This window comes from Lepus europaeus, chromosome 9 (assembly GCF_033115175.1).
Source record: "Lepus europaeus isolate LE1 chromosome 9, mLepTim1.pri, whole genome shotgun sequence".
NCBI classification, from domain to species: Eukaryota; Metazoa; Chordata; class Mammalia; order Lagomorpha; family Leporidae; genus Lepus; species Lepus europaeus.
Genome location: NC_084835.1, coordinates 18,253,401 through 18,281,194, shown reverse-complemented (window position 1 = coordinate 18,281,194; position 27,794 = coordinate 18,253,401). Strand labels below are relative to the sequence as shown.

Here is a 27,794-nt window from a genome sequence, read left to right as displayed (position 1 = left end):
TGCTGTGGTCCGGGAGTGCAGTGGAGGATGGCCCAAGTTCTTGGGCCCTGCACCCACATGGGAGACCAGGAGGAAGTACCTGGCTCCTGGCTTCGGATTGGCACAGTGCCGGCTGCAGCGGCCATTTGGGGGATCAACCAACGGAAAAGGAAGACCTTTCTCTGTGCACTCTGCCTGTCCAAAAAAAAAAAAAAAAAAAAAAAAAAAGGTTCTTCCCCCAGCACAAGAGGAGACACGCACAGAAACCAGCAGGCTGAAGACGGACGGAGCGTCTCGGCTGCCTTGTTCGCACAGGCAGAGCTCACAGCAGAGGGATGGGAAAGCAGCATGGCTGGCCCTCCCAGATGCACCCCACGGGAACCGGGGAAGTCCGCTGAGGGCCCTGGGTAGTGAGTGAGAGCACTTGCAGTTGGCAGGTTCAGGTTCAGCTGGCTTTATTAGGTCCAAATACAGCGGTGGGCGGTGATGTGGCGCGGGTGTGTCTGGGAGCCAGGCTTGTCTAGCACCCAACGGCGCGAAGGATCTCCAGGGCCAGGGAAGGTACCGCACTGTCAGCAGACAAGCTGAGGAAAACCAAAGCAGAAACACCTTGAACAGGCGATGGTATCTATCTGCCATCACAGGCGCTGGCTCCATTGGTCCCTGGGTGTCTGGTGGCCCAGCTGCCACCCACATGCATTATCTTGGGAAGAAGCAGAAATCCCTGGCTCTGGGGTGAGCTGAAAACCCCACAGTCCTGGGGGTGGGTGTGCACAGGGAGGAAGTCCCAGAACTCACCCTTCTCAACCCCAGAACCGAGGAAGCTTCTGGCAGCATGCACTGCTCCCCACGTCCCAGGCCCTCTCTGTGCACTGACCCTGCCTGCCCCACGTTACCAGTTGCCTTGCCAACCAGCCAGCAGCTCTGGGTGCCGTACTCCGACGTGTGGATATGCAATGAAGAGCTTCACATGGAAACTGTTAGGGGAGCAACTTGCTTGAGACACATTGAAACCTGTGCCTTAACAACTGGTAGGGAAGCCAGGAGTGGCACTCACACGGCAGTGACCCTTGAAGGGTAAAATTAGCTCGGGGCTGCACACAGAGCTGGGGGTGGGGGTGCCGTGGGAAAGACACGGGTGGCAGTGGGATGGGGCTGCGACACTAGGAGACGGTGCCTCATTTCTGCCCTGCGCATCCAAGGCCCCGAGCGATGTGGGAAATGTGTTTTAACTCCGCCTGCTCCGGGGCGGAATCCAGACCAGTCTGGTGGGGCCCTGCTGCCCATCCTGCCCGCCAGAGCAACCCTAGACGGCTGACAAAGGCAGGCAGGCCACCCTCTGGATGGAAAACTGCCATCCACGAATTCCAGGCTGACCCAGGGCCACCTGGGTGCAGCCCACGTGAGGCAGCCTCACTGCCACGTGGCCAGGGTTGGGGCCAGAGCTGCTGCTGCTGCAGCAGCATCCAGCCACGCGTGGACGCGTGCGCTCCCAGTTGGGCACAAGCATGTGCTAAGTCCCGGCATCCGGCCACACTGAGCACCTTGCTAACTGGGAGAATCCCACCGAGGCAGGGGCCTCCCCCCAACCCAGCACAAGCCCATGAGGGTGGCTGCAGCGGGGCCAGGATCTCCGGGGATGGATGTCACCCACTCGTCACAAGCCACACACCCCGGGGGCCCAGAGGTCAGAAGGGGCCCAAGCTAATGTCACCTTCCACAGAGCCCCGTAGTCATGAAATCAACAGAAAGGCTCTCCACGTCTCGCACATCCAGTGAAGATCAAGCTCCCCTTATGTGGGGGTGCTTCTCCCCAGGGTGGGGAGAGCAGCAGGCGCTGGGACTGCCCACCTCCCTCGGCTCTGGGGACCCTGCTGGGGTGACGGGGTGGGCCTGCGTGCCTGAGCCCCCACTAGCAGCCTCCATGGTGCTGCTGTCACGTGCAGCGAGCCCAGTCACACAGCACCCGCTTACAGGAAGGTGGGTACGTGGGGGCAGTGTTCTTCCCACTCCCCTGCCATTTCTCCTGGGCACTAACACTTTGCATAAGGATGTAAGATCCAGTGTGCCCCATCCCCATCCCCTGGCACCCACCTCTCACGTTTAGGGGTGAGGTGTGTGTGTGGGGGGGGTGCATGCCACTGTCTCACTCCCACCACACTGAGCATCAGCATGCCCGTGGGCCAGCTCCCGCCTTCACAGTGTATGTGTGTAAAACACATGCCTCATTGACAGTCCATGGACCTCACTTCTGGAATGTTCTATACGCACTGGCTGGGGACTGAGAGGCTGGCCAGAGCCCACAGGCTCAGCATCCAAGGGTCACCTCTGCAGATCCAGTGCTGTAGAGCAGGCTGAACTGTCAGCACTGCGCAGCCCTGTGGGGCTTCCACACAGTGGTGAGGAAGATACCTCTGGCCGGGCTGCTGCTAGAGGACCTGGGTGCACACGGGCCAGGGGTGCAGCCCACCTGGTCATCGCCCATTCCACCTGCTCAGATGCCTTGGGATGGGGATGCTGCCTCCCCCGGCAGGACCAAAGCTTCCTTTCCCTCGTTGACCCCTGCCCTTTCCCCTCCGCGGTGAAGATGCCCAGTGGGTGGAGCATCTTGGGGGATAATGAGTCAGGGTGTGTGGTGGGGGGAGAAACGCTGGCCCTCATTAGCCCCTGCTCCCATGCCCACTCACCCCCCGGTTGGGGCCAGCCGCTCCAGAGCCCGCAGGAGACTGTCCGCCTTCTTCAGACTCTCCAGGTGCTTCTCATTGGAGGTGATCTGCAGGGAGGGAAGGAGAGGAAAGGGCTCAGCTCCCTTCTCCCTGATTCATCCCCGTGGCGTGAGTGTCAGGCCTCTGTGGTGCCCCGGGAGCGTGCCCTGAGTTGGGCACTGCTGACCACAGGGATAGAGACAGGACATGGGGACCTTCGGGGTTGGGGGGGGGGCATGACGGGGATCCACTGGCACTTGCAATGTGCAGTTCAGGAGGCGCTGCCTCCTGTGGGTCTGGAACCCTGAATTGTCCAGGGCAAGCAAAGCTCCATCATCAGTGCTGGGAACCAGCAGGCTGGGCTAGTAATTGGCAATGTGTCCTTGGAGCTCTGGGCCCAAACCAGTCTAAGCTCACTCATGCAGGAAGAAGGACCATGGTTCTGGGTGCCTGGGGAGCCTGGGAAGAGAAGCTCTGACGGTCAGACCCCAGGACATGTACCCTTGCTGATCCCTGCTATCCTGGGAGAAACAGATGTGGGCAGCCTGCACCATAAGCTCTCAGAGCTGCAAGGGCCACCCAGGGGCTGCATTACCCAGCTGCCAGAGAAGAGGGTGCTTCAGGGACGAACCCATGGCCCCGCTGTTAGGCCTGCTCCCCTTAATTCACCATTCATGCCCTACTTTTATTCCGATTGTTACCTTTAGTACTTGTTTAGGGGCGGGTGTTTAGCCGATCAGTTAAGACACATGTCTCACACTGGAGTGTCTGGATTCGGGTCCATGACTCCAGCTGTCTGCTGCTGCAGACCCTGGAAGGCCACAGGTGACTGCTCAAGTGACTGGGTTCCTGTCGCCCACATGGGAGATCTGGGTGCAGCTCCCAGCTTCAGCACAGTCCAGTCCTGGCTGTGGGCATTTGTAGGCATTTGGGGAGTGAACCAATGGAAGCGGGCTCTCTCTCTCAAATACATACATACATACTCTCACTTTGTAAGACAAATCTGTAGCATTATTAAAAATAGAAATGGGGGGCTGGCGCTGTGGCATAGCGGGTAAAGCCGCCGCCTGCAGTGCCTGCATTCCATATGGGCACTGGTTTGAGTCCTGGCTGCTCCACTTCCGATCCAGCTTTCTGCTATCACCAGGGAGAGCAGGAGAAGATGGCTCAAGTCCTTGGGCCCCTGCACTCATGTGGGAGACCCGGAAGAAGCTCCCGGCTCCTGGCTTTGGATCAGCGCAGCTCCCACCATTGCAGCCATCTGGGGAGTGAACCAGCGGATTGAAGACTGACACCTCTCTCTCTCTCTCTCTCTCTCTCTCTCTCTCTCTCTCTCTCTCTCTCTCTCTCTGTCTCTCTGCCTCTCCTTCTCTCTCTGTGTAACTCTTTCAAGTAAATAAATCTTAAAAAAAAAAAAAAAATAGAAATGGGCCCTACCATCTGTATTTGTAAAGTGGATGAATTTGACATGGGAGGAGGATGGAGAGAACACCACCCCCACCCCAGCCCCTTTTGCTGGTTCACTCCCCGGATGTGAAGCTGGGAGCTCCCACATGGGGGAGGGGGCAGGAATCCAACGACTTGAGCCATCACTGCTTTCCAGGGTCCGCGCTAGCAGCAAGCCGGAGCTGGGTGTGTAACCCAGGCACTCCCACGTGGGACGTGGCTGTCTCAATCAGCAGGTCAAACATCCACCTCCCTGTAGCCTTACAGGTGAGGGCGTGGGGGCTCGGTGACATTAAGGGACCACTATAGGAGCTCCCATGCACCTGGTCCTCCTCCCCCATGGAGCCCACCTGGGCAGGCCTCACTCAGCCAACGGTGGTCGCAGCCACCAAGATTGGATGAGGTTTCCAGGGCTCAAGAAGAGGCTGACATGTCTTAAAGGGTCTCTCGTGGTGGCAGCAAGATCACAGAGGGTAATTAGAGCTTAGCATGGCCTCTGAATGACGTGTCAATGGGTTTGCAGTCCCCCGGAGGTCCTCTCCCATCCTGGGGTGCCTGAGCCCAGCCGGCAGGGCTGGTTTCTGCAAAAGATGAGCATCTCAGAGGGGCTGCACGACAACCTGTACTGAAATGACCCCGGCCCCCAGCGTGAGTGCTGGGTCCCGGACAGTGGTCCAACAAACTGAGGCTGCTAACGCCCTCCACATCAGGGGTCTTCATGGAAGACTCCCACCTGATTGGTCTCCGAACCGCCTCCCACAGCTCAGGTGAGCCACAGGGGGGCCTCCCTGGGGCTGCCCGCCCTGCCAGGGGCTCAGGTGCAGGGTGTTTGCTCCCAGGCAGTCACCGGACAAGTGCACAGAAATGACCCAATCACGTTCACCCACAGGGCAGGTGAGAGGCGTGAGCCAAGACAGAGCGCGAGAATTCTCTGATCCCAGGAAGAGGCCGAAACGGCTGCATGTGCAGCTGGCATCCACCCAGCCAAAAGAATTAACTGAAAACACCGCGGTTTGACCGCTTTCAACGGGGCTCTTATTAACAACGTCACCTGCTGTCCCTTATATAAGGACGAGTGAAGTAGAGAATAGAAGTGTCGCATTCCACCAACTGTGGTTCCAGGGCTGGGTAAGATGGAGAACACCAAAGCCACCCTCCCTCTCCCCCTCTGCGCACAGCTCTGAAACATGGCACAGACATTTGTGGACGCTGACAGCAACTCGCAGTGGGCGCACTGGGGGCATACACGGGACCAACACCACCACGCCACCTTCCCTCCAGTGCAGCCCAGACAGACCTCCACGCAGTCCTGAGCGTGGTGGGGCAGGTGCAGCGCTCCAGGAGACACAGCGCAGTGGTGGGGGAGGAGACGAACACTCCAGGTTTTCCCCACTTGCTCTCCTCCATCCGTGTGCACCCCGGGCCCTAGGCAATTCTGCGGGGACAGGGACAGCTGCAGCAGGCAGCCCCGGCCGCCTGCAGCCCTGAGGTCTCTCTCCATCTGTTTTGCCGGTGTTCGGCCCAAGGGAGCGTGGCTGCGGACATAGGCCGGTTCTTCCCAGAGAAAAGGGGAGACTCACGGAACCCCTTCTGGTTTCCTGTAGCAGGGAGGTGATGAACTGTCTGATGCACTCCTGGGCTCACTCCCAACCTGTGCGCACACGGAACGGGTCCCAACGGCACAGCCACGACTTGGAGAACAGTGAGGATAGATAGATCTCTGCCCACATCCCCGACTGGCCCCTGGAGGAGGCACGCACCGTGCAGCCCTGCGATACTTTAGATACTCAGCTGGCAATGCGGTGACAGCTCCAACCTGCTACGAAGCTAAGTGGTACCAGTGCCTGCTGAAACAAAACGCCATTTTTCTCTCTGGGGCTTCGGTAGGACAGGGGCGCGTAATGGAGTGATTAAAATGCCAGGATACAGGGCAGGTGTGTGGCCTGGCAGCTTAGATGTCGGCGGGGACGCCGACGAATGGATATCACAGTACCTGAGTTCAAGTCCCGGCTCTGCTCCTGACTCCAGCTTCCTGCACATGTGCACCCTGGGAGGCAGCAGGTAATGGCTCCAATAATCGGGTCCTTGCCATCAACACGGGACACTGGAACTGAGTTCCCAGTTCCCAGCTTGGGCCTGGCCCAGTGCTGGGGAGACAGCAAGTGGCAATTCTTTGTCTCCCTCTACCTCTCAAATAAGTAATTAAAAATAAAATGACTAGGATAAAATGCAAAGATTACTTGGCATTACATAATCATGACAATTACAACTCACATGACAGAAGACAATCAACAGAAGATATCAAATAAAATGACACAGATGCCGTAATTATCTAAGACTTTAAAGTGTCACTTAAAAATCTCTAGAAACAAATAATCACTAAAGCTGTTGAAACAAGTATTAAAATAGAACGTATCAGTTAAAAAAACAGGCGATATAGCAACCAAATGGAGATTTTAGAGCTAAAATTGTAATAACAACAACTTAAAAAAAAAAATAAACCTTGCTGGCTGGAATCAGTGGCAGAAATGGAGATGAAGACGAGCCGGTGAGCTTGAAGACGCAACAGCAGAAATTATCCTAGCTAAGCAACACAGAGGAAGAAAACACTGAGCACACAGATGAACAGTGCCGCAGGGGAGCGTGGGAGAAAACCAGCAAGTCTGTGTGCCGGGGTCCTAGAGTGAGGTCCCGGAACGAATGGATCCAAATGTTGGTGAAGAAAACCCAGTGCAGACGATGGCAAGTGGGGAAAAAAAGAGACTACAGATGTAAATGGCCGAGGAAATCCCTAACGTGAGAAATCCACACCCACACGCATCGTACTCAAGCTTGCTGGAGACCAAGGCTCTTGAAAGGAGGCAGAAAAGGAAAAGATGTGTTACCTACAGGGCACTGAGGATCGGCCTGACCGTGAACCATCATCAGAAACCATCGAGGCCAGGAGACAGCACCGCGACATCGTTAGTTTTTATTTGTATTTCTTGAAAGATCAACAAACCTGGTTTTTATTATAGTGCCGTTATTTTTGTCACTGGTATTGCACAAAATTATCGACAAAGAAATATTAAACTTCAATTCAAGGCTTCTGCTAGAGGCCGGCATTGCGGTGCAGGGGGTAAAGTCATTGCCGTATGATGCCGGCATCTCATATGGGCACCGGTTTGTGTCTCGGCTGCTCCACTTCTGACCCAGCTCCTTGCTGATATGCCTTGGAAAGTAGAATCTCTGTCTCTCCCTCTCTCTGTAGCTCTTTCAAATAAATCTTGTAACACACACACACACAGCTACATGAAAGATATTTCATAAACATAGCACAAATTGATCATTTAAAATTTCCAACTACTTTTGGTATATATATATATGTGTGTGTGTGTGTGTGTGTATACACATACATATATGTTATGTACATATCTGTTATATAGATGTATATATATGTACATATATATATATACATACATACACACATACATATATAAATTTCAGAAGGCACTAAAGACATCCAAGCAGCTGTGCTGGGAGGGGCTTGCTCTAGCCCTCAGGTATAAGCAGGTTCATTGCCCCCTGTCCTGAGTTTGGTGTCTGCTCATTCATGCTCAAGTGCACTGTATGATTTTGCAGATTTTTCTGTGATGCACTGGAAACCAGAGACCAATTTAGGGCTCAAATCTTATTATCTAGCAACAGATAATTTACGGTTGGCACAGTAAGTGCTAAAGGAGAAACTTAGCAAATAAGGCTCCTGTATCTACCACTTGTCACCCTGGGATGATATTATGCTATCAGAGCATCATTCAGGAATGAAGGTGAAATGAAGAGTCTCAGGTGAAGGAAGACGACCAGCGGAGCTGCTCTAAAAGAACTGCTAAGGGAGTTCCTCGGAGAGAAAGAAAATGACACCAAAAGCAAACTTGGAAAATTAGGAATGAAGGAAAAGCAACCAAAATGGTAAATATAACAAGCTATTCTTCTTTAAAAAAATACTTACTGATTTTGAAATTCAGAGTTATACAGAGAGGTAGAGAGAGAGAGAGAGAGAGAGAAAATCTTCCATCTGCTGGTTCGCTCCCCAGATGGCTGAGTGGCCAGAGCTGGGCCTGGAGCTTCATCTGGGTCTCCCACGTGGGCACAGGGGCTCAAGGACTTGGGCCATCCTCTGATGCTTTTCCCAGGAATGTTAGCAGAGAGCTGGATTGGAAGTGGAGCAGCCAGGACTCAAACAGGTGCCTATATGGGATGCTGGCAGTGCAAGCTGCAGGCTTTACCCGCTACACCACAGTGCCGGACCCTGGGTAACCTTTTTCTTTACAAGATGTCTGATGGTCAGAATGCCAAAGAATGATACTGACTTAAGGAGTTTTGGAGTTTTCAATGTGTGTAGACATCATGTATAGGACAACTGGAACATACAGGATGGGGGTCAGGACAAAGGAACCTGGAAGGGGTGTGGTCACGTTTTATTCCAATTAAAGTGGTAAAACGTGGTCAAAAGCAGACTGTGAAAAGTTAAGTATGGTATAACTCCAATAACAACTACTGACAAGAAGTTATACAAACGAGTAGTAGGGTCCGGTGTGGTGGTGCTGCAGGTTGAGCTGCCATCTGCGACCCTGCATCCCACAGCAATGTCAGTTCAAGCCCTGGCTGCTCCGCTTCCAATCCAGCTCCTTGCTAATGTGCCTGGCAATGCAGTGGAGGATGGCCCACGTCCTTGGGCCCCTGCACCCGTGTGGGAGACCCGGATGAAGCTGCTGGCTCCTGGCTTTGGTCTGGCCCTGCCCCAGTTGTTGCAGCCATCTGGGGAGTGAACCAGCGGATGGAAGACCGCTCTCTCTCTCTGGCTTTCAAATAAATAAGCCAAATTTTTTTAAAGTATTTTTAAAACGCAATAAATAACATGTTCAAACAGCTTAAAAGAAGGCATGAAAAAGAAAAAAAAAAAGGAAATGAAAGTCAAACAGAAAGCAAATGAAATGGGAGACGAAACCCCAACATACCAATAATCACATTAAATATAAATTGTCTAAATGCAAGTAAGAGGTTTTCTGCATGATTAAGGAAAGATCCAACTATCTATCATCTTAATTCAAGTGTGAGGACAAAGGCTGGTTACAATTTACAGGTTTAAAAAGGATGCATGAGGCAAACGTGAGCTACACTTGATCTTAGCCAAAAGGCCAAAAAGCGAGGCACACAAAGCCAGAAGACAGCTGAGGTGCATGTATCAATATCAGACAAAGCACACTTCAGAGCAGAGACCATCACCAGGCCTAGCACCTACAGAACATTCTGATGGAAGGGAAGGTCACCAAGAGGATGGAACCATAAAGGAACACGTACCTGACAACAGAAATCACACACACCCGAGGCAGAAGCTCATGTTAGTAACTGCAGCGAAAGGCAGACAAATCGTCAACTGAGGCTGGTGTCTCTAAAACTCCCCTCAGAGTCGTAAACAGTGAATACACAAACAATCATCAACGATGTCGAAGAAGCAAGCGACACCATCAACTTCTCAACGACACTGTCTACACCTCCCCCCCCTCCCCCGCCAAGAATCCAGAAGCACTCACCAATGATAAAATACTGTGCCATAAAATACATCTTCACAAACTGAAGAGAACTGAAACCATAATATTCTCTGGCCATAATCAAATTCAAACATAAATTCATAAAAAGCAGAACAGGAATAATTCCAACCACTTGGAAATTAAAGAACACTTTTCAATAGTCCAAGGATTGAAGAGGACATCCCAAGGAAAATGACAAAAATACTGTTAGCTGAATGAAAATGACTATACTGCGTACCAGAATCTGTGAGATGTGGCTGACACAGACCTTGGCAGGAAAGTTACAGAACCACATACTTCTGTTAGGAAAGATGAGACATCCTGACTCAATAACCCATGCCTCCACATCAAGAATCTAGAAAAGAACAAGACAAACCCAATCCCAAACCCAAAGAAGGACAAAAATAACCCAAAACAGAAGTCAAGAGTAATGTGGCAAATGGAAGCCCAAACTTATAAATACTTACAATAAATGCAAATCTGCCAGATACTCCAAGCAACACATCAAGATTTCCAAACTGGACATGAACAAAATAAAATACTCCCCTTTCTCTCTCTCTCTCCACAAACACACACACACAGTACAAGAAACTTTAAATGTAAGGGCACAGAACTGTTGAAGGTTGAAGAATGGAAAAAGAAAATATACAAACAGAAACCAAAGTAAGTTGGTTACTTTATCAAGTAACATAGACATTAAGGCTGTAATCACAGCTAGAGATATGAGCAAAGAAGGACACATTTATATATATTTATACATAAATGTATAAAAAGATCAATTGACCAGGAAGATCCATCAATTCTAACTCTGTATGCCCCTAACCACAGCCTCAAAACTCATTTTTAAAAAAATGACACAACCGTGGTGAGAATTAAAAAAACCCACAACCACAGTCATGGTGGGACACCTTTTATCTCCACCAGTAACGTACATGGACGACGAAGAAGAGGCACAGAAGTTATGTACAGAAAGATGAACAAACTCTATCACACACTGAGAAATTCACCTCATTGCAAAGTACTCCTTTGCAGTGCACATGGAAAATTTCTAAAATGTAAAATAAACTCAGCCATAAAGCAAGAAGCTATAAACTTAACCAAAGAAGTCAGGACCTGTAGGATTAAAAACTACAACATGCCTCGAAGGAAACCACCGCAAACTGATAAATACCATACGTTCAAGGAATGGAAGATTCAACATAATAAAAACATGAAGTCTTTCAAACCATAGGCTTAGTGAAACTCCTACCAAAACCCCAGCAGAGATTTTGGTAGGTATTGAGTAACTTTTACCTTTCCGTATAAATTTTAGGATAAGAATTAGAATACCCGAAATGACTGTGGAAAAGCAGAACAAAGTTTGCAGAACCACACTACCCAATTTTAAGATTTGCTATATGGCTAAAGCTACTGTGACAGTGTGGTACCGGCACAGGGATAGACACATAGATCAATAGAAGAGAGACCCCAGAAAGAGCAGAACCACGTACATACTATCAGAATTTGGACAAACATGCAAAGGTAATGTAACGAGAGAGACATAGTCTTCTGAACAGAAGGTGCTGGAACAGATACCCATCTGCCAATGCAGGCACTTAGACACATACTACACGAAACATCATCCCACACGGATCGGGGATCTGCAAGGGATGTGACAACTGTACAACTTCTAGAAGGAAACACAGGAGAAAAATCTACGTCACCTTGGGTTTCTCTTAGTTTTTAACACTGACGCGTGATCCCTGAAGGACAGATCTGACAAACTGGACTTTATCAGTATTACAAAATGTGTTCTTGTAAAACATGGATGAGGGAGTGAAAAGACAAGACACGGACTGGGAGAGACATCTGCAGATGACACACGTGCTGCAGCACTGACATCCAGAACATACAAAGAATTGCAAAAATCCAACGAGAGAGCACAAACTGATTTCAGTCTGGGCAGGGAATGGACACAGTGTTTAGACATACACTGGATATGTGGATGCCAAATGAGAAAAGACGAGCAACTTCCTTTGTCAGGGAAACGCATGTTAAAACTGCACACTCTTACTAAACTGCCTTCGATCCATAAAACGGGCAGCAAACACTGGGGAGAGGAACAGAGAGACTTCAGCATTGCTCACGAGAATGCAAAAATGGCAATTCTCATGCCCAGCAACTGCTTACCAAACTAAGCACAGTCTTATCGTATCGCCTAGTCATGGCACGCTTAGGCATTTATCCAAACTCATGGCCACACAGAGAAAGCTGGATGTGAAGGTTTGCAGCAGGTTTATTCATAATTGCTAAAATGTGTCAGAAACCATGATGCTCTTCAATAAGGAAACAGAGCAACACCAGGGAGGCCAGGCCCATCAGCTGGACCCAGAACAGGCAATTTTTTTTTTTCAATTTAAAGATCAGAGTGTTAATTTACCTTGCTACGTTATTTGGTCTCATGGTAACAAACCGTTTTCTATAATTAGTCGAACTTGCAATATTAGGATTTCAAGTGACTTTGAGGGGAATGATCTCTGGGAGTGACCTGCTTTCCCCTGGAGTCTGGTCTCAGGCCACTGAAGGTGATGGATTGAGATGGAACAGCCCCCTCTTGCAAGCACCAGTGTTTCCAGTGGGTAATGTGGCTTTTCGCCACCTATTTCCTCAATACCAAGTTTTCTTCAGACCCACATTGTGGATCTGCTCAAAAGTCATTACTTCTCTTTTGAGTTACCTGCACAGGGACTATTCTGTGCAAACAGAGATCCACAGAGACATCTCCTGGCCATTCTGAATGAGGTGGGAGTAAGAGCCACACTCGTCCACTGTGGGGGTGACTCTAAGGAAACAGCTTTAGACTACGCCTGCGATGAGTACCAACACAGTACCTCCTCCTCATAGTCACTGGTTCCCAGCACTCAGATCCAACTCCCGTAAGCCAGCACAAGCAAGCTCAATTTTATTTGCAGTAACGGGCTACAGCACAGGTTTCTGAACAAGTGGATTTCAGTATTCCTCAACGTCCAATGGCAGGCATCTTTCTGCAAACCAAGTTGTGCCTGCCTCCCATTCCTCTGCCTCCCGGTGACCATAAAGCAGCTGGGCTGCTGAGACACCTGACTGGCAGCTGCATGCTTCACTGACCCCGAAGGGAGACAGCAATTGTACTAGGTGTACCAGGTTCACCTGGAAGGCAGGTATTGTTCGAACCACGGGACCCACAAGGGAAAAATCAAAGGAGCTGGGAATTTCAGTTTAGCGTTAAGATCAACTTGGAAACACAACCTCTCTACTTTTGTTCTATCTATCTATATGTAAGGGTGCTTCAAAAATTATGTGGGAAAATGGAATTAACAGATAGCAGGCATTTTTCCATCAACTTCTTGAAACCCCTTCTGTGTATAAATACAAGTTGATTGCTGGCGCCGCAGCTCAACAGGCTAATCCTCCGCCTTGCGGCACCGGCACACCAGGTTCTAGTCCCGGTCAGGGCATCGGATTCTGTCCCGGTTGCCCCTCTTCCAGGCCAGCTCTCTGCTCTGGTCCGGGAGTGCAGTGGAGGATGGCCCAAGTCCTTGGACCCTGCACCCCATGGGAGACCAGGAAAAGTGCCTGGTTCCTGCCTTCGGATCGGTGTGGTGTGCGGCGCAGTGCGGTGCACGCTGGCCGCGGCGACCATTGGAGGGTGAACCAACGGCAAAAAGGAAGACCTTTCTCTCTGTCTCTCTCTCACTGTCCACTCTGCCTGTCAAAAAAAAAAAAAAAAATACAGGTTGATTAGCCCTCATCCCAAATCCTGTGGACCAGAGTGTTTCGAATTTCAGATATTTTGCAGATTTTGGAATATTTCCTTATAGGTAATGAGTTATCCTGGGGGTATCAAAATGCGAATTCATTTATATTTCATATGCATTTTATACACATAGCCCAAAGGAACTTTTATACGACATTTTTAAAGAATTTGATGCATGAAACAAAGTTTCACAGGCTGGAGTGTCCTACTCATGACACGTTAGTCCACAAACAGTGTTGGATTTTGGGAGCAGTTTTTGGATTTCTGAATTAGCAACGCTCAACTTGTGTATTTTACCTTAACATGTACACACATAAAAAAAAATCAGATAATGCACTTTGGGTAAATACGTAATGTTATTCAGCTTTTTGCTGTGGTCACTTCCACATGGCATGGTGTCGATGAAGCATCTATGCCGTCATTTGGTACAAACAGGCAGTGAAGAGACAATGCCTTACTGAGCAGTCACCATCTAATTCCCTGTGTGGCTCAGGAGTTGTAAGGTAGTGGGAGAGACAGAGAGAAAGGCCTTCCTTCCGCTGGTTCACTCCCCAAATGGCCGCTACGGCTGGCGCGCTGTGCCGATCTGAAGCCAGGAGCCAGGTGCTTCCTCCTGGTCTCCCATGCGGGTGCAGGGCCCAAGCACTTGGGCCATCCTCCACTGCCCTCCCGGGCCACAGCAGAGAGCTGGCCTGGAAGAGGAGCAACTGGGACAGAACTGGTGCCCCAACCGGAACTAGAACCCGGTGTGCCGGCGCAGCAGGCGGAGAATTAGCCTAGTGAGCCATGGCACCGGCCAGTAGTGTGCACACCTTGCCGTCCTGAGTCTGGATTTTGGCGTACCCAAAAGCAAACAGGTACGAGCGGCCCCTTAATGCCCCTGGATAATGGCCGGACTGAAAAACATGCCAGTGCCTCTCACGTGCAGGCAAGGCTGTGACGACAGAGGACGCTGGCTTGCTCCAGGCAGAGGGGCCACTGTGGGGGTGAATCCAAGCCTGGCGCCTGCACCCTTTAGTTGAGGCCTTGAAAAAGGCACAGGTCGGAAGGACTTCTCTTTGCCCTCACGGCTCTCAGCTCAGGAACATGGCTCCAGGCATCAACCTTCCCGAGCTCCTAAGAGGCACCAGTGCGGGCTTCTGCATTTATAGATGTTTTCAGGTGGGGAAGGCGGCAGCTGTGGGCTGTGGCTCTGCTGATGGGCGTGTAATCACGCACGTCTGGATCTTTACTGATCCTGAAAGTGTAGCAAAACGACGCCAAGTTCACTTCAGCTTTCTGATCCTGAGTTCCTCTCAACAGGTCCAGGCAACATGGACGGGCTGGGGGCGGCGGGGAGGGGGGGAAGCGGGACAGCAAAACAAGACAACAACCAGGAGATGATTCTGACAACAGTGGGAGCAGCCCAGGTGCTCCTTGGCACCTGTTATTAAAGACGCACGCCTCACATGGGGGAGGATTATTTTAATTTTGCGGCCTCCAGGTCTTATAAACACAAGTGAAAACAGGCAGGTAACTATGACAACTCTACTTCAGAGAGTTGAAGAAGCAAAAATAGACCTCCCCACCCAGCCCCTTTATATTGTTCTCTGCACACTGACTCTGTCGTCCCCTCCTTGGGGCTGTCCATGTGACTTCAAAGCTGTTTCTCCCAAGTGCTTATCCGGACATGCCATCCCCTGCCACCTGATGCCAGAACCGAGAGTCTGGGGCAGGACCTCCCCTGGGGGTTGGGGAGGGAAGGAATCGGGCAGCCCCTCCCCCAGTTCCACCTGGTGAGACGCACTGAGCGCTCCGGGTCTTCCCAGAAACTTCTCGAAGCCGCTTCCAGAGTTTCCCTTCCTGCATTCAGACGGAAACACGGCCATGGTAACACCTGCTTCTCGGCACCCAGCGCTTTCAAACACGTGCTCTTCCTCTTCACAACCTTGCAAAGTGAGTATGACCGCGTTCATTTTACCAAATGAGGGCACAGCGGTTAGGAGGGCTCATGCAACTTGGCCCCAGGTCACCTGGGCAGAGAGGAGGAGGAGGGCAGTGGCGCTAAGGTTGGCCCCCGTCCAGGGATGACTTCATGGCTGAGGCTCCTCCCAGGAGACCGCCCCATCCTCTCGTGTGCCTCTGAGTGCCCTGTGCTGGGGTCTGCAGACGACTCAGGAACTGAACAGCGTCTCCAGCCCAGCCGCACCGCCTGCGTGCTGGGTGACCCTGTATACATGGCTCACCCCCTCTGGACCGGCTTGTGGGCCACCTCCTGTTAACTGCTTGGCCCCCTTTGCTGCCCACCATGGTGCTTGCTGATGTCTGCACTTCCTGTGGCTGCAGAGGCCACAGAATGTCTTCTTGCAGAGAGAGTGTGGGATCCCTGATCCCAGCTACAGCGTCCTGTGGGTCATATGGACTGTCCAGATTGGCCAACACGTTGATCTTGTAGGGAGAACCGCCCTCGGAGCCTGGCCAGGGAAAGACTTGGCAACATCTCTCCTTGCTCTCTTCCTGTGGACCTGTCCTGGCCAGTGGCTGGAAGTGAATGGACAGCTGCCAGGTAGCCGCAGTGGGCCATCATCTCAGGTTCTCTTTACAGTTTTCCCAACAGGAAGGTCTTCCACCATCCCACGTTACAGACGGAGGATGGTAGACACAGACCTGGCCGACTTTCTCCCTGCACCCACCCTGTGGCCACACTGCTCAGTACTGCTCGCTCACCCCAGTCAGCTCATCGTGCCTTGCCTTATTCCTTGAGGGTCTATACACAGAGTGCTACACACAGAGAGGGGGAAAGGCCGAGCTGACATCCCCCAGCCCTCCACGAGTAGTATGGATGTTACCATTCTACCACGCAAGGAGCCAGCTCCAGCTTCCAGGAGCCCAGCCCAGGGGCACGGCATGGACTGCAGTGTCCAAGACAGCAGCCCAGGGCCGGGGTCAACACGGTGAGCACCACACCTCTCCACTGAGCCTTGAAAATTTGGAAAGGCAGCGAGCGAGGGAAGACGGACATTCGACACGCATCGAATCACCACACACGCGGGAGAGCAGGCGTCAGAGAGAACGCGGCGGTGATGCGGAAGGAGTTTCTCTTGCCTTTTCTTGCCTCCTCCTGGGCTCTGTGTGCTCCTCAGCCTAACTCCTTTCCGGCACAAACTCCTGTTTGTCCCTGTGGGTACCTGCTCAGCCCAGGGGCCATGGGAAAGCTGAGGATTTGAACGCTTCTTCTCCTTCACCCCATAAGACAAGATTGTTTTCTAAAAGAAAATTACGCACAGCTGCTCTTTCACTTGAGGCCAGCCAACTCTCTGCAGGTCGGTACCAACGCCCTTCTTGCTTAGGAACTGCTCATAATTACAACAGCCCCTGGCCAGGAACCCTGGTAAGTGTAAGATGTGGAATATAACATAACTGGGATGAGAAATCTTTAGGTCTGATCCAACTATCAACAACAGCCAGATCAAAAATAAGTGAGGAAAAAGTTTTAATTGGCAAAAAAAAAAAAAAAAAAAAAAAAAAAAAGATGGCTGTGGACCTCTTGTGGATATCAGAGTAAAGAGAGGCTACCCAGGGAAAGTTCTGATGAAATGTAGGATCAAGTCATGCTGATTTCCTGGGAGGACCCCAACCTAGTGCAGAGACAGCCAAGCACCAGAGACTTGATCTGCAGGGCAGTGGCACTTGGAGTTCAACCAGGGCATGTGCCTGGCATCGCCTTCTCAGGGAAGAAAACACATGGGTGGCATCTACCGCGGGACTGGGCCTGCGTGCGAACCTGGGGCTTGGGAAGTGAGAACTGTGTGAAGACACAGCCTGTAAATTGCACCCACACGAATCACAGCTGGCCCTTGGGAACTCACGGGGGTCACATCAAGGTATCCCCCTTGACAGCACAGTCACTGGCCTTCTGCTGTGAGGGGTGCAGCGGTGAGCATCCGAGAGATGTGGGGGCCGCGAGGTGGGAAAGCAGCAGACTAGAGAGGTGACTTCACCGTGCCCGTCTCTAGCTCTTCTTCTGAACTTTGGATGGAGAGGAGCAGAGGACAGAGTCACGTCAGAGCCACGTCAGGGCAACAAGGCTGAATACGCCCCCCAGCTCCCTTCTTCCCTCCATCCCTCACCCACCGTGCTGGGCCACCAAGCCACTCCGCAGTGACTGAGCCCCGATCGGCAGGGAAGATCAGAACGGTGCTCACAGCATGTAACACATAGCAAATGCAGCATCTCGTGTGGCCCCTGACTCTGAGGATACGCAACGGGTGTGGGTACCTGCCAAGACAGAGGTCTTCTGTGTCGTGACACAATGACACACAGCTCCCCCTCACAGGTGGGCAGCCAAGAAGTCCCCGCCGCACACGAGGTGAGACCCCACCGGAGGCTCTCCTGGCACCTCGAAGGGGTCCCATGTGTTCGGGATCGCGTTGCCTGTTTTCACACACAAGCTCTCTACGCCCACCCTTTCCTCCTCTTCTCTGAACAGTGAGTCTGCACAGTTCTGGGATCCAGAACAGCAGGTGTTTGCAGCCCCTGCCACACGCTGTACTCTGTGCAGATTCCAGGGGTACAGCCTAGGGGGTCAAGTTCAAGCTGCTACTGTGAGGATGATGAAAAAGTGAGTTCAAGAAAAAAAAACTAAGAGCGTAGTAGGTATCACGAAGAAAATAAAACGTCAGGGAGGGGCGGAGCAAAACAGTAGAGTCTCTGGGGGGGCTGACACGTGAGCTCAGGAGAGGAGTGGGAGGAGGAGGTGGAGGAGGAGGGGGAGGAGGAGGAGGAGGAGGAAGAGCAATGAGATTATCTTGGGGTCTTGTGCTCTCCAGAGGAGGCAACAGCAGCAACCAGGAAGGCCCCGTGCCAAGAAGGACCTGGAGGAGACTTGGCGGTTGCAGATCCGGGGTCCAGCTGCAAGCAGGGAACAGGTTAGGAGGGGCGTGAATGGCTTAGGTGAGAGGCCACGGGTCGGGGTGCCACACCCAGGAACACCCCCCAGCACCTGATCCCCGGAAAGTGAGCCTTCGGTGAAGCCGAGAGGCAGACTGCAGCTTGGAGGAGATGTGGGCGAGCAGGTGACTCCCGGCATGAGTGTGACCAGGACTGAAGACCCCTGCATGTAGGCCACCCGTGTGGAGAACGCCTCTGTGGGAGAAGGGGAGAAAATCGGCCTCCTTCATGACACAGGAAACCGAACCTCTGAGATGCCAACCGGAAATAGAGAAGATGGGTACAGAGCGGACTTCTGCAGAGAAGTGATGCGATGACCTGTCCACTCTCAGAGTGGCCAGGAGGGTGACCAAATGACAATGATCGGCGACATTTTCAACAGACTCATCAGCTTATACTTCAGTTAAGTGACAACTTTTTAATCCACGGCAATACTGGCACCTAAAAGAGGACGGTCTTCAGCTTCCTATGGGAGCGCGTGTTGGAACCGGGAGAGGAGGGTGCTGGTAACGGGCAGCTCTGACTTCTGCTGAGTCGGCTGGTACAGAGGGGACACTGGGGGTGGCAAGCGCTGGAGCCCACCTGGCCCCACAGTCCCGCAGAGAGGCCACCATAAAGACCTCCACACACATCACGGTGGGGTTTGGAAGGTGAGATGGTGAGGTCATGGTGGCCAAGACCCCGGGACCCTTGCTCTGGGCTGAGTCTTGAGCCCCTGGCCAGGAAGGGGGCTGCTGGCAGATTTGTAGCCACAGGAAGCCACGGCCAGCTGAAGCGTGGACCCAGAGAGCAGCTGATTCTGAGCGTGGTCTGCAGGCTCCCTGGGGCCCAGAGGCAGCCATCGCCACGGGATGCACCTTGTGTGTCGGGAGGAGGCTGACCGCTGTGGGACAACCAGGAAATGGGGCTGGTGGAGCCCTGGAGCTGAGGGTGCACTCCTTCCGCTCCACCCTGCTCTGTCCTCTAAGTTTCATGCGACATTTGTGAAAGCTTCAGGGGCCACCACAGCCCCTTCAAATGGTTCCGAGTCAGGAGGGAGACAAACCGCCAAGGGAAACGAGAGGACGTTTGATTTACGTGATGAAAGCTGCCGGGGGACCCAAGATGGCGATATAGGAACAGGAGTTCTGAGCAACCTGGGACAAAACAGATGCTTAACAAGGAGAGGGGGTACAAGCCGGCAACAGAGCGGAGCTGTGAGAATTTCCCGCAGAGTAGCCCAGGAGTCCAACAGCGACTGGGAAGGTCCATGCTGAGGGACAAAAAAAAACAAAGGGAAGAGGTGGAGGCGCAGTAGAGGTTTGGGGAAAGCTGAATGGGGAGACTCATGCCACACCCCCAGTGCACCAGGTCAGACGCGAGGTCTCGAGTCCCAGTGGGCCGGGGAGTCTGGTGAACTGCACTTGAAGCTCCAAGTGGGGGGAAGGAGAAGGTGTAAGAGGGAGACAAATGGAGAGGCTGGTTCCGTCCCTGTCCATGTTATGTCAACCTCCTCCCCCTAACCGGACATGCTAGCTGGCAGGGAGAAGCCATATTGTTTGTTTACATCTTCAAATACTGCAGGGGGCTACCACATTTGCCTCCCGGGCACACACCCATCAACTGCAGGGGCCACCTCACAACACCACCCTCCCCCAACCCGGGAATGAGGATCACAACATTTCAGAGTAATTTTGCCCCCACCATGCAAGCTATACAACAAGAAGTCCTGAATATTGAAATCTCGAGCTCATTTTACCCACCAGTGAGAAGCCAGACCAGCTCCCAGTAGGCGGGGCTTGGTGCACCAGACCTCTCATGCCCACCCCCATCACCATCCAGAAGTAAACAGGACTCCTGGAGGCGGGGCTGCGGCTTCCACCTGAAACGCACAGACATAGCAGCTCACAGCATAGGGAAATCTTACCACAAGCAGCAACACAAATATTAGAGAGAAAAACAACTGGAAATGCTGAAAAACAAAGGATAAAACCTAAATAAGAATAAGGAAGACACTATCAGCACCCCCCAAAGGAACACTACAACTCTTCAATAATAGGAGATGAAGAAGAGGAGTTCGAGGATATGCCAGAAACAGAATTCAGAAAATCAATCGTCAGATTACTTAGAAGCAATCAGAAACAAATTCATGCTCTAAATGAAAAAGGTTCCCAAGAAACTGAGATACTGAAGAGAACTCTGAATGAAATACTAGAAATGAAGCATTCAGTGTATCAAATAAAAATGCAGTGGAAAGCCTTAACAATAGAACAGGTGAGACAGAAGAAAGACGATCAGAACTAGAAGACAAATTTCTGGAAATAATACAGTCAGACCAAACATAAGAAGAAATTAGAATATTAAAAAACATGGTTAGAGATCTACAAGATTTTATCAAACAACCCAACATATGGATCCTAGAAATTCCAGAAGGTATTGAAGACAGAAAGGAGTAGAAGGATTTCTTGGGCCAGCGCCGTGGCTCACTTGGTTAATCCTCTGCCTGCTGTGCCAGCATCCCATATGGGTGCCAGGTTCTAGTCCCAGTTGCTCCTCTTCCAGGCCAGCTCTCTGCTGGGCCCGGGAGTGCAGTGGAGGATTGCCCAAGTGGTTGGGCCCTGCACCCACATGGGAGACCAGGAGAAGCACCTGGCTCCTGCCTTCAGATCAGCGCGGTGCGCCAGCTGTAGCAGCCATTTGGGGAGTGAACCAGCGGAAGGAAGACCTTTCTCTCTCTCTCTCTCACTGTCTAACTCTACCTGTCAAATAAATTTTAAAAAGGCCTTCTTAATCAAATGGTAACAGAGAACTTCCCCAATCTGTACATAGAAAGAAACATCCAAGTACAGGAAGTGCACAGACCTCCCAATATACACCACCAGAAAAGATCTTCACCTGGAAACAGTGTAGCAAAACTCTGCTCAGTAACACATAAAGACAAAATCTTTTTTTTTTTTTTTTGACAGGCAGAGTGGATAGTGAGAAAGAGACAGAGAGAAAGGTCTTCCTTTGCCGTTGGTTCACCCTCCAATGGCCGCTGCGGCCGGCGCATCACGCTGATCCGAAGCCAGGAGCCAGGTGCTTCTCCTGGTCTCCCATGTGGGTGCAGGGTCCAAGGACTTGGGCCATCCTCCACTGTCTTCCTGGGCCATAGCATAGAGCTGGCCTGGAAGAGGGGCAACCAGGATAGAATCCGGCGCCCCAACCGGGACTAGAACACAGTGTGCTGGCGCCGCGAGGCGGAGGATTAGCTTGTTAAGCCACGGCGCTGGCCGAGAAAGACAAAATCTTAAGAAGTGCACCAGAGAAACCACAAATCACATTCAGGGAAAACCCACTTAGACTCACTCTGGACTTCTCATCACAAACCCCACAGGCAAGGAAACAATGGCGAGACATACTGCAAGTCCTAAGAGAAAAAAACTAGCGACACAGAGTACTGTACCTTGCCAAACTTTCATTTATGAATGAAGGCAAAATAAGGATCTTCTGTAACAAACAGAAACTGAAAACGTTTGTGACTACTCGCCCAGCCCTACACAAGCGTCTTAAGGATGTGCTACACACAGAAACAGAAACATCACTACAGAAGGAGATGAATGCAGAAAATGACCCAGCAAAAGGATAAATGAAATCCAAAATACACACACAGGACTATTTAAGGAAAATGGCAGAGCAGAGATGGTATTTAACAATAGTCACACTGAATGTAAAGGGTCTCAACTCCACAGTTAAAAGACACAGACTGGCTGAATGGATTAAAAAATAAAACCCATTTATTTGCTGCCTACAAGAAACACATCTTACCAACAAGGATACACACGGACTGAAAGTGAAAGGATGGAAAAAGATAATACATGCCAACAGAAACCAAAAAAGAGCTGGGGTGTGGCCATTCCAGTACCAGACAAAATAGACTTTAACACAAAAACTATTAAGAGAGACAGAGAAGGACACTATATAATGATTAACGGATCAATTCAACAGGAAGGTGTGACTATTATAAATGTATATGCACCTAATTACAGGGAACCTGGCTATTTAAAAGAACTATTAAGAGATTTAAAGGGAGAGATAGAATCAAATACAATAGTAATAAAGGACTTCAATACCCCACTTCAGCAAGGGACACATCAACAGGACAGAAAATCAACAAGAAAACAACAGAGTTAATTTACACTATAGACCAAATAGACCTAGCGGGTATCTACAGAACCTTGTACCCTACAGCCACAGAGTACTTCTCTCTGATACATGGAATTTTCTCTAGGATTGACCACATGCTAGGCCATAAAGTGAGTCTTAGCAAATTCAAAAAAATTGAAATCATACATGCATCTCCTTGGACCAGAACAGAATGAAGTTGGAAATCAACAACTCAAGAATCTCTACATCATATGCAAGCACAAGGATAATGAACAACATGTACCTGAACGAACAGTGGGTCATGGAAGGAATCAAGAGAGACATCAAAAAAACTTCTAGAAACAAATGAAGAAAATACAACATACCAAAATTTGAGGGATACAGCAAAAGCAGTGTTAAAAGGAAAGTTTATAGCAATTAGTGCCTACAACAAGAAACTGGAAAGGCACCAAATAAATTAACTATCTATGCACCTCAAGGATCTAGAAAAACTACAGCAAACCAAACCCAAGACAGTAGAAAAAAGAAATAATCAAAATTAGAGAAGAAATCACAAACCTGAAATAAAAAAAACTACAATAATCAGCAAAACGAAGAGCTGGTTTTTTGAAAAAATAAACAAAATTGACACACCATTGGCCCAACTAAACAAAAAAGGAGAGAGCAGACCCAAATAAATAAAATTAGAGATGAAAAAGGAAACATAACAGACACCACAGAAATATGAATCATCATAAATTACTACAAAGATTGTATGCCATCAGATTCCATAACCAAGATAGAAATTGAATCAGTAATAAAGACCCTCCCAACAAAGAAAAGCCCAAGGCTTCACTGCTGAATTCTACCATTTATTTTATTTTATTTTATTTTATTTTTTGTATTAGACAGCCAGGGTTAGACAGTGAGAGACAGAGAGAAAGGTCTTCCTTCTGTTGGTTTACCCCCTCAAATGGCTGCTACGGCCGGTGCGCTGCGCTGATCTGAAGCTAGGAGCCAGGTGCTTCCTCCTGGTCTCCCACACGGGTGCAGGGGCCCAAGCACTTGGGCCATCCTCCACTGCCCTTCTGGGCCACAGCAGAGAGCTGGATTGGAAGAGGGGCAACTGGGACTAGAACCTGGCACCCCTATGGGATGCCGGTGCCACGGGCAGAACATTAACCAAGTGAGCCACGGCGCCAGCCCCTCTAGCAGACATTTAAAGAACTAACTCCCAAGTGTGCTAGCGCACTTGGGCCTCATTCCTTCATAATCATAACCTCTACTCTACCACCAATGGCTCTACTCCCAACCTGTGTGTACTGATGGTCCTCTTCCCCACTTAATGCTGTATAATTGCTCAGACCTGGTAAATGCCACTCTTAGGATCATTGGTTACTATCCTCACTCTGTCTTTTATGACCTTGTCTAAATATGATCAGAGTCGGCAAACTTGGAAGGCTTCCATAGCCTTGGCAACTCATGACGAGGGCCTAGGGTGGTTACTGGCACCACAAACTAGAGTGTCAATTTGTTGGGTCGACAACAGGAGTCACTGTGCACTTGCTCCTCATGTGGGATCTCTGTCCTTAATGTGCTGTACATTTTGATTTAATGCTATAACTAGTACTCAAACAGTATGTTTCACTTTGTGTTTCTATGTGGGTGCAAACTGTTGAAATCTTTATACTAAATTGATCTTCTGTATATAAAGAGAATTGAAAATGAATCTTGATGTGAATGGAAGGGGAGATGGAGCGGGAGAGGGGAGGGTTGCGGGTGGGAGGGAAGTTATGGGAGGGGGAAGCCATTGTAATCCATAAGCTGTACACTGGAAATTTATATTCATTAAATAAAAGTTTAAAAAAAAAAAGAACTAACTCCAATTCTTGTCAGTTATTCAAAACAATTAAAAGGGAGGGAATCCTCCCAAATTCTTTTTATGAATCCAGCATCACCTTAATTACTAAATCTGGACAAGACACAACAGAGAAAGAGAGCTACAGACCAATTTCCCTGATGAACACAGATGCAAAAGTCCTCAACAAAATTCTGGTCAATCGAATCCAACAACACATCAGGAAGACCATTTACCCAGACCAAGTGGGCTTTATCCCTGGTATGCAGGGATTCTTCAACATTTGCAAATCAATGTGATACATCACATTAACAAACTGCTGAACATAATCATATGATTATCTCAATAGATGCAGAGAAAGCATTTGATAAAATACAACACCCTTTCATGATGAAAACTCTAAACAAATTGGGTATAGAAGGAACATTCCTCAACACATATAAGGCAATTTATGACAAATCCACAGCCAGCATCTTACTGAATGGGAAAAAGTTGGAAGCATTCCCACTGAGATCCAGAACCAGACGAGGATGCCCACTCTCACCAATGCTATCCAATATAGTCCTGAAGTTTTAGCCAGAGCCATCAGGTAAGAAAAAGCATTCAAAGGGATTCAAATCAGTAAAGATGAAGTCAAACTATCCCTATTTAAAGATGATATGATTCTATATATAGGGGACCCAAAAGACTTCACTAAGAGACAACTGAAACTCAAGGAAGAATTTGATAAAATAGCAGGATATAAATTCAAACACACAAAAAAGTAGCCTTTGTATATACAGACAATGCCGTGGCTGAGAAAGAACTTCTAAGATCAATCCCATTTATAATAGATACAAAAAAATCAAATATCTTGGAATAAATTTAACCAAGGATGTTAGAGATCTCTACAATGAGAATTACAAAAAAACTAAAGAAAAAAAAAAGACATACAAAAAATGGAAAAACCTGCCTGTTCATGGATTGAAAGAATCAATATCATCAAAATGTCCATTATTCCAAAAATAATTTACAGCTTCAATGCAATACTAATCAAAACAACAAAGACATCAGATCTAGAAATGATGCTGAAATTCACTTGGAAACACAGGAGACCTTGAATAGCTAATGCAATCCTATACAACAAAAACAAAGCCAGAGGCATTACAATACCAGGTTTCAAGACATACAACAAGGCAGTTGTAATCAAAACAGGCTGGTACTGGTACAAAAACAGATGGATAGATCAATGAGACAGAATAGAACTGCCAGAAATCAACCCAAGCATCTGCAACCAACTTATATTCGACCAAGAAGCTAAAACCATTCCCTGGAGCAAGGCAGTCTCTTCAACAAATGGTGCTGGGAAAACTGGATTTCTACATGCAAAATTATGAAACAGGACCCCTACCTTACACCTGACACAAAAACCCATTCAAAATGGATTAAAGACCTAAATCTATGACCCAATTCCATCAAATTACTAGAGAGCACTTGGGAAACCCTCCAAGACATTGGCACAGGCAAAGAGTTCCCGGGAAAGACCCCAGGGGCACAGGTTATAAAAGGCAAAATTAACAAATGGGAATTACATCAAATTAAGAAGCTTCTATAAAGCCAAAGAAACAGTGAGGAAAGTGAAGAGGCAACAGACAGATGGGGAGAAATTATTTGCAAACCATGCAACTGATAAAGGATTAATAACCACAATATATAAAGTTATCAATAAACTCAACAACAACAAAACAACCCAGTCAAGCAATGGGCAAGAACTTAAACAGACATTTCTCAAAACAGGAAATCCAAATGGCCAACAGACACATGAAAAAATGCTCAGGATCACTAACCATCAGGGAAAAGCAAATCAAAACCACAAAGAGGTTTCACCTCACCCCAGTCAGAATGGCTCTCACACAGAAATCAACAAACAACAAATGCTAGCAAGGATGTGGGGAAAAAGGTACCCTAATCCATTGTTAGTGGGAATGTAAACTGTAAAACCATCATGGAAGACAGTTTGGAGATACCTCAGAAATCTGAATATAGACCTACCATATAACTCAGCTATCTCACTCCTGGGAATTTACCCAAGGGAAATGAAATCAGCAAACAAATGAGTTATCTGTGTCCCCATGTTTATGGCAACTCAATTCACAATAGCTAAAACATGGAATCAACCTAAATGCCCGCCAACTGAAGAATGGATAAAGAAATTATGGAATATGTACTCTATGGGACACTACACAATGGTAAAAAAAAAAATGAAATCCAGTCATTTGCAAAAAAATGGATGAATCTGGAAAGCATCATACTTAGTGAAATAAGCCAGTCCCAAAGGGACAAATATCATATGTTCTCCCTGATTTGTGACAACAGAGTATCTAAAACAAAACCAGTAGAAGTAAAATTGACACTATGAGAAGCAGTGACTTCAACAGCCCTTGTCTTGACTACTGACAGTTTATTACTTTATTTTTATTATTTTTTTCTGCTGAATACCATTGGTCGAACTCTTTACAGAATTTATCACAGGTGTATAAAGTCAACAGAAAATAGATACCAGTAAAAAATATGAGTGGGAATAAGAGAGAGAGAGGATTGGTACAGTTTGGCACACATTCCCATAGACTCACCCCTAAGTACAAAGCCAAAAACTTAGCATGGGACTCCAAATCCCATTAAGATGGGTGGCGGGGCCGGCGCCATGGCTTAACAGGCTAATCCTCTGCCTTGCGGCGCCAGCACACCGGGTTCTAGTCCCGGTTGGGGCACTGGATTCTGTCCCGGTTGCCCCTCTTCCAGGCCAGCTCTATGCTATGGCCTGGGAAGGCAGTGGAGTATGACCCAAGTCCTTGGGCCCTGCACCCGCATGGGAGACCAGGAGAAGCACCTGGCTCCTGGCTTCGGATCAGCGAGATGCACCGGCCGCAGCGGCCACAGGAGGGTGAACCAACGGCAAAAAGGAAGACCTTTCTCTCTGTCTCTCTCTCTCACTATCCACTCAGCCTGTAAAAAAAAAAAAAAAAAAAAAAAAAAAAAAAAAAAAAAAAGATGGGTGGCGGGTAACCAAAGATAAAATAAACAAATGGGATTACCTCAAACTGAAGAGTTTCTTTACAGCAAAGGAAACAGTCAGGAAAGTGAAGAGGCAACCAACAGAATGGGAGACTTTATTTGAAAACTACACAACAGATAAAGGATTAACAACTAGAATATATAAAATGATCAAAAAACACCACAAAATCAAAACAAACAACCCAATAAAAAAATGGGCCAAGGAGCTTAACAGAGGAAATCCAAATGGCCAACAGACACATGAAAAAATGCTCAGGATCCCTAACCATCAGGGAAATGCAGATCAAAACCACAATGAGGTTTCACCTCACTCCGGTGAGATTGGCTTACGTACAGAAATCAACCAACAACAGATGCTGGTGAGGATGTGGGGA

The 27,794-nt window shown here is 49.0% G+C and overlaps 1 protein-coding gene across 5 annotated transcripts in view; it reads right to left on the bottom strand.

The window, feature by feature from the left end:
• Positions 1-418: 418 nt before the first annotated feature.
• The window catches only part of ULK4 (unc-51 like kinase 4), a 597,001-nt gene continuing 569,625 nt past the window's right edge, over positions 419-27,794 (bottom strand). For all 5 annotated transcript variants that reach the window (XM_062200117.1, XM_062200120.1, XM_062200121.1 and 2 more), the window contains 2 exons: positions 2,667-2,752; positions 419-563 (listed from right to left, as the gene is read on the bottom strand). In XM_062200117.1, coding sequence (XP_062056101.1) covers positions 500-563; positions 2,667-2,752 — 150 coding nt within the window. In that variant the 3' untranslated portion in view covers positions 419-499. The remainder of the gene's footprint in view (positions 564-2,666; positions 2,753-27,794) is intronic.